The sequence below is a fragment of the Carlito syrichta genome, unplaced genomic scaffold (genome assembly GCF_000164805.1).
Source record: "Carlito syrichta isolate Samal-C Ts95f unplaced genomic scaffold, Tarsius_syrichta-2.0.1 Scaffold314838, whole genome shotgun sequence".
Taxonomy (NCBI): Eukaryota; Metazoa; Chordata; class Mammalia; order Primates; family Tarsiidae; genus Carlito; species Carlito syrichta.
In genome coordinates this window covers 275555-283205 of record NW_007258934.1, presented here as the reverse complement: position 1 = coordinate 283205, position 7651 = coordinate 275555, and the positions used below count along the sequence as shown (strand labels likewise).

Below are 7651 nucleotides of genomic sequence, written 5' to 3'. Positions count from 1 at the left end.
TTTTTTTTTTTTTTTTAATAAGGAGGAGTATACTTTAAAATAACTAAAAAGAGATAGTATAGTTATAAGTATATAAACCAGTAACACAGCAGTTTATTATCAAGTATTGTATACTGCACATAACTTTATCTGCTATAATTTTATTGATTGGCAGTGCAGTAGGTTTTTTTTTACACCAGGATCACCACAGACACATGAATAATGAGTTATACTATGTATGACATTATGACAGCTGTCGTAGGCAGTAGGAATTTTTCAGCTGTATGTAATCATATCAGGTCACTATCATATATGTTGTCCATTTTTTTTTTTTTGAGTTGGAGTCTCACTCTGTCGCCCAGACTGGAGTGCAGTGGCTGCTCCCGGCCACCGCAGCCTCAACCTGCTGGGCTCCGGCAATCCTTCCGCCTCAGCCTTCCAAGTACCAGAACTACAGGCCACGCTACCACGCCCGGCTGATTTTTTGATTTATTGTAAAGATGAGGTCTCACCAAGTTGCCCGGGCGGGTCTCGAACCCGCGGGCTCAGGCAGTCCACTCACCTCAGCCTCCCAAAGCGCAGGATTACAGGCTGAGCTACCGAGCCCGGTGTCCATTTTTATTGGCTGAAATATCTTACTACATCGCATGACTGTGTTATCAAATAGTAGGCTTTTCAGGTTTCTAGCATTACGGGCCAGAGATGGATAAAATGATAGTATGCTAGAAAAGGGTGTGTCCTTTGCTTGAATCAGAGTATTATACTTTATTTGGAATATTGACTCCGTACACCTTCAAATTAGTTTTTAACTTTTACTTTGAAATAATTACAGACTCACTGGAAGTTGTAAAAGTGTTACAGAGAGGTTGCTACCACTTACCCAGATTCCCCCAATGGTAATATATAATTCCAGTACAATATCAAAACCAGTAAATTGACATTATTAGTATAATCTACAGAATTTAGTTTGGATTTCGCCAAATACACGTTGTATGTGTGCGTGTGTGTGTTTTAAAGTGGTTTTAAATAGCTGTTAGTATTTGATTGATATTGGATATTACAAATTGCATTTTGCATTGAAGAGATGGCAGTGTAAAATTATAAAATGGATTCTAGTCTGGAAGTCAAATCACGTAAGTTCTAGTATTGACTTTGTTATTCATTTTTTCAAAATAATAGCTTGCTCCCTTGTTTATATAAATAATGCTAAATTTGGAAACTACAGAGAACTGTGATAAGGAAAAAGAATTATAAGCTCACCTCGTGTTAGCACTTTGTTGTATTTTCTTCCCATATTTTTCTTCATTTTGTATTGCATATGCATATTGCTTGAATCTTTTTATGTAGAATAAGATGCAGATACTAAAAACGCTCATAAAACAAATGTGTAGCTTAATGCATCCTTAGGAACATTGTAAACAACTTGTAACTATCATTCATGTCAAAAAATAAGACTTTGCCAGCCACTCCAAAAGTCCTAGATGTGTCCCACTCCAATCTCATACATTTTTCTTTCCATGAGTGTCTTAAATACGCTACTGCATTTTCTTCTGACATTTAATGTTTCTGTTGAAAAGTATCATGACTCACTAATTGTCTTTTCATCACAAGTCACTTGGTCTTTTTGTCTAGATGCCCAAAGAATTGTATCTTTTTCTTTAAAGTGTAGTAATTTTGCCAGAATATATCTTGATTTTAATTGTTCTAGGTCAGTATTCTCAGCAACATATGTGCCTTTCATTATGCAGTTTCAGATCTTTTTTTGTTTGTATTAGAAAATTACAGCTTTTCGTATGAGTTCTGTTCTCTTGCTTTAGTTTTCTCTTTCAGACCCTCTTAGTCTATGTAATGTTTGATTTTCTTTTCCTTTTTTCAGTATTAACATTTTCTCTTGATTCTGTATTATCTCTTTCATTATTTCTTTTAAAAGTTATCTCTTTTTTGCCTTCTATTTCTCTTTTAAGACATTATCTGTTGTGTTTATTCATCCATGTGGCTCTTCTAGCATAATGTTAATTTATGAAGTGATTTTTAAATTTCTAATTCTTTTCCGAGTTCCATTATGTAATTTTTATGATTTTCTAATTTAGACTTCTGTTGCTTTTTCACATCTTATCATTAAAAAAAAAATGTCTTTAGCTTATTTTGAAATGGTGGGTTATAGTGTTCATCAGTGTTGTCATTTTTCTTCTAGCATGCATTCATTATCTGAGAGGTGTTCTTTTACAGTTTTCTTTTTGTATAATAAGTTTGTTATAATCCTTTCTATGTTACTAATTGTTATGTAAAGCTCATTTTTCTAAACTTATAGAAGAAGGTATAGTTGGGATAGCTTTTCTGATTATACAGGACTCCTGCTTCTGTTGTTTTTGTGTAATGTTGACAAAAAAGCAGAAGGCTTTTTTCAGAGATTCCCAACTCTTCTCCCTGCCCTGTTTTTTTCTGTTGCCTTCATTTTTCTATATATACCCCATTCTGCTCATTTTGGGTACTCTTCCCAAGATTTCTTCTTGCTGTGGAACATGCACTGAAGGAAGGTTTGACTGGTTAGTTTTAAGAGGTCTTAATTGTTTAGGTTACTCTAACTTCAGATTTTGCAGAGAATCTCTTGTTTCTACCTGGTATTAGAATGTGTAACCCCTTGTAGTTTCAGCTGCTTTTCTCAGATTGACTTGCTGTGCTTTCAAGTGTGTATCTGTTGGCTGTTTTGGGTTTTTCTTTTCTCTAGTCATCAGATCAACTGCTGATTTTCTCTGGTTCCTTACACATAGATGCCAATATGGTGAAAATCTTATTGCTATTGATGATTTGTCTCTATAGTTTTTTTTTTTAAAGTGGGTTATTTTTAATTAACAAGCTATCACTTATAATAAGGAACTAATAGCCTTTTTATTCTACAAACATTGCAACTGCTGTATAGAAATACACTGACCTTATTAGACTATAACACCATCTCGGTTTTTTTCTTTTTCTTATGAACATTAATTTTTTAAAGTGACATAAAATTGTATGTATTTATTGTGTGTAACATGATTTGAAGTATATATACATTGTGGAATGGTTAATTCTAGCTAATTAATAAATGCGTTACCTCACATAGGAATCACTTTCATAGTGAGAATACCTAACATTTATTTTCTCGTGTTCTTCAAGAATACATCATTAACTATAGTCACCATGCTGTACAATTGATCTCTTGAGCTTATTCCTTCTATTTAATTGTAATTGTGTAGCCTTTGACCAGTGTCTCCCCAAGTCCCCTACCCTTCTAACACCCTAGCCTCTGATAAACAACATTCCACTCTCTATTTCTATGAGATCAACTTTTTTACAGTAATATAGTACTTTTTTAGAAGTAATCCAGTATGACTGAGATCATACTTATTTGTCTTTCTATGCCTGGCTTATTTTACTTAACATAATGATCTCCAGATTCATCCATATTGTTGAAAATTATAGGATTTCCTTCTTTTTTATGGCTGAATACTATTCAATTGTGTGTATATATATATATATATAACACATTTTCTTTTTTTATTCATCTGTTGATGAACACTTAGGTTTATTCTATTATCTTGCCTATTGTGAATAGAGCTACAATAAACATGGGAGTGCAGATATCTTTCAGCATACTGATTTCATTTTCTTTAGATATATATCCAGTAGTGGAATTTCTGGATTATATGGTAGCTCTATTTTTAATTTTTTGAGTTATCTCCATACTCCTTTTCATAATGGCTATACTATATTCCCATCAACAATGTATAAGGAATTCCTTTTTTCAAATCCTTTTTTTTTTGTTGTTAATAAATAACGATTACAGGCATGAGGTGATATTTCATTGTAGTTTTGAGTTCTATTTTCCTGATGTTTAGGGATATTGAGCATTTTTTCATATGACCATTTGTATGTCTTTTAAGAAATATCTATTCAGGTCTCTTACCCATTTTTAAATTGGATTATTTGTTTTCTTGCTGTTGAGGCTTTTGAGTTCCTTATATATTTTGAATATTAATCCCCCAGCAGGTGTATTGTTTATTAATATTTTTTTCGTTCTATAGGTTGTCCCTTTACTTTGTTGGTTGTTCCTTCTTCTGTGCAGGTTTTAGTCTGGTATAATCCTATTTTATAGTTTTTGCTTTTGTTGGCCTATGCTTTTGAGGTCATATCCAAAAAAATCATTGCTCCCAATGTTGTTAGCTTTTCTCAGTGAAACTAATTTCATAGTTTGGAGTCTTAATTTAAGTGTTTATTCCATTTTTAGTTGATTTTTGCTTTTAGTGAGAGAGAAGGGTCTAATTCTATTATTCTGCATGTGGCTATCCAGTTTTCTCATCATTTATTTTCCTTTGCTATTGTGTGTTCTTGGCACCTATGTTGAAAAATCAGTTCGTTGTAAATATGTAGATTTATTTGTAGGCTCTCTATTCCATCAGTCTGTGTTTGTTTTTATACCAATGCCATGCTGTTTTGCTTACTATAGATTTGTAGTATTTTTTGAAGTCAGGAGGTGAGTTGTTTCCAGCTTTGTTCTTTTTTCTCAGGTTTGCTTTGGTTATTTGGGGCATCCCCATAGTTATGTTATAGATGTTGTCCATGGGTTTTGGTTTTGTTATCAAGTTGCTTTATTATTAGAGAAATGTGATGTGATTCACTACTATATTTTTTAGTAAATTGTGTTGTTCTAAATCTGTGTCTAGCTTTTTTTCACTTGCTTTTATAGACTGTGGATCACTTTCCTATGTTTCATTTATTAACCAGAAACATTATTTCTTTTTTTAAAATTTTTTAATTTTTTAGAAAACAGGATTTATTGAGGACAGAAAAACTCCCACAGCGGGAGGGGACCCAAAGGGGTTGCCCCAGAAACATTATTTTAAATCACAGTATATTATAGATGTATATTATTTATTGAATCATTTACTAATAAATAGCATTTATATTCTTTATAGGTAAATGATTCAGTAAATCATGCCAATATAATTAATGTTGTGATGAACATTAAGACTTTTGATTTTCTTTAATAGTTGCATTTTGAAAGATTTGGCAATAATTGTAAGATACCTATTTTCGTGTTTTAGCATGCTTCATGATGATCCTAGCAGAAGAATTCCTGCTGAAATGGCGTTGTGCAGTCCGTTCTTCAGCATTCCTTTTGGTAAGCTGTTTATGTCTTTATTTTTTGTGACAGTCAAAAAAGACATCAGAACACGTTTATATTCCAAAGGTCCTTTTACATGGTATTTATCAATTTATTTGGGGGGACTTACAAATAACCGTATTATGATGAACTTTAACAGCCCCTCATATTGAAGATCTGGTGATGCTTCCTACTCCAGTGCTAAGACTGCTGAATGTGTTGGATGATGATTATCTTGAGAATGAAGAGGAATATGAAGGTTAGTGTTTTTTAAATTATATTTTAATGTGTCTTTCTTAATCGAGTCAAGAATAGACATATCTACTCTAAGATTCTCGTATTTTCTTAGTTTTTATAATGAGGATATTGAATGATATCTCTAAAAATCTCTCACATGTTGATTCATAATGTCCTTTGGACTCTTTTATATCTCACCTTTACCAAAGAAGATTGATTTTTCATCAACCAATGTCTCTCTGGTCTATCTCTTCTAGCGCCTCTCTATGCTTTCGTTTCTCCATTTTAGCTTTTTTTTTTTGCTTTTAACAACTCATTCACTCTAGACATATTTACTGAGTACTTACTATGTGCCACTGTGGGATTATTTCCTGTCTGTATTATAGTAGGGGAGGCAGATAAATAAACAAGCAATTGCAGTTGTGATAATCTGAAGATAAGGTTACTATATGCAAGCAGAGAGGAGGGGTACTTAATCCAGTACCTCTCCTGAGTGATCAGTGGTGGCTTCTCTATGGAGGTTACATCTGAGCACAGTTAGTAATTGGAGTTGCTTGGCTAAAAGTTGAGAGATTGGGGAGAAAGCACACTGACATAGAAATGAGAGAAAGTGTCAGGATAGCAACTTGGTATAGCTGTATTTGAAGATACTTGTTTGGGAACAGTTAAAGCTGAGAGGTAGTCAGAATACAGACTTGTTTGCTATGTTTAAGAACCTGGAGTTTATCCCAGAGATAGTAACACTAGAGTTTTGCCTACATGAAAGAACTTTGCATCAGGCATGGAATAGTTCCTGGCTTATAGTACCTGCTGCTCAGTTTTTAAATTTTCTAATTTCTTCCTATTTCCTACGTTACCATTCTATTTACTTCCATGTCTTAGCTGACAAATGATGCTCAGATATTTCCTAGACTCTTGACCTGTTTTTAATTTCTATATTTTCTGCCCGTGAACTATATTCAGTTTTATAGTCTACTGATATTTAAAAGGGAAAAAATTAAAACAAAGTTTTATTTTGTACTGTTTCTTCTTCCTTTTGTTTCTTGTTCTCTGCATTATCTTTTTACTTTTATACTGTTTTTTAAAATCTAGATATCCCTGAGTTGGTATCATTCTATGATTTTAGGTATGATTTTTTGAACACTTACTCCATGCCTAGTACTATGTAGCTATGTATATATTACCTGAGAGGTAGATACTATTTTCTCACTTTCTAGATAATGGAAGTAAACTCATGATCAGTAACAAAACTTGTAAAAATTAAAAGAGCCATATATTTAGGTCTATATATATCTAAAGATTTTTATTTTTTTTCTGCTTAAAATATCAATTGCTTAATATTAAATATTCTCCTTGTAGAAAATTAAGGCTTATAGGCAGATTTTACCATAATATCTTTTGTAAGGGTAAATCATTTAATGTTCTTGAGCTTTAATATAGCTATCTGCCAAATTAAATAGCTGTAATTTCTTGACAATTACACGATTTTCCAGCCTTTCAGTTTTGCAGGATGTCTATTTAGCTGAAAGAAAGTTTTGTTCTCAGCATTGTTTTAATCAAGTCACTAAGGTACAGTGACTCTCAATACTCTCTTGAGATCAATTCAAAATATTCCTTATGTTCTTTAAGCCTGTCTCCCTGCTGTCTTTGTCACTTTATTCTGTCTACTCCAAACAATTTTTTATCTATAAAACTCAAACTTGGGCTTTTTGAATAAACCTTAAGACAACCATGTCTTCTCTTTTCTTTGTATCTTGCTATGAAACACTTTTTTCTGCCTTTAAATTACACTATTTAAATTTGTTTAAGTGTTGCTATTAGATCTTAATGTTTAAGAATCTCACATGAACTAAAGTACAACAGATGATATAGGACCATTAAATATCTTTGTTAGTTCTGAGTAGCAGGGTCATCATTAAATAACATGTGTTAGTTACAGGTAAGTTTGCTTAACTAGAAACTGTTATATATTTTGCAGCAACTGTCTTGAAATCTTGATTATTGGAGGTAGGAAAGTAAGCTAACTTTAAACCTTACATTATAGATACAAAATAAATTTTAAATCAAGTAAAAATTAAGATATTTAAAAAAATAAGTGAGGGAATGAAATAGGGAAAGAAGGGAAAGAAAGAGATGTGGGAAGGAAGTAGGACAGGTGGGAAGAAAAGAAGAAAGGAAAGAATTTTTTTTTAATTAAAAAAAAAAAAAAAGCCGGACTTGGTGGCTCAGCCTGTGATCCCGCGCCTTTGGGAGGCTGAGGTGAGTGAATTGCCTGAGTCCGCGGGTTCGAGACCC

General features: G+C 32.7%; 1 protein-coding gene across 2 annotated transcripts in view; it reads left to right on the top strand.

Annotated features, from left to right (window-relative positions):
* The window catches only part of UHMK1 (U2AF homology motif kinase 1), a 25722-nt gene that overhangs the window by 6420 nt on the left and 11651 nt on the right, over positions 1–7651 (top strand). For both annotated transcript variants that reach the window (XM_008072064.2, XM_021705937.1), the window contains exons 5-6: positions 5061–5137; positions 5280–5378. In XM_008072064.2, the coding sequence (XP_008070255.1) occupies positions 5061–5137; positions 5280–5378 (176 nt within the window). The remainder of the gene's footprint in view (positions 1–5060; positions 5138–5279; positions 5379–7651) is intronic.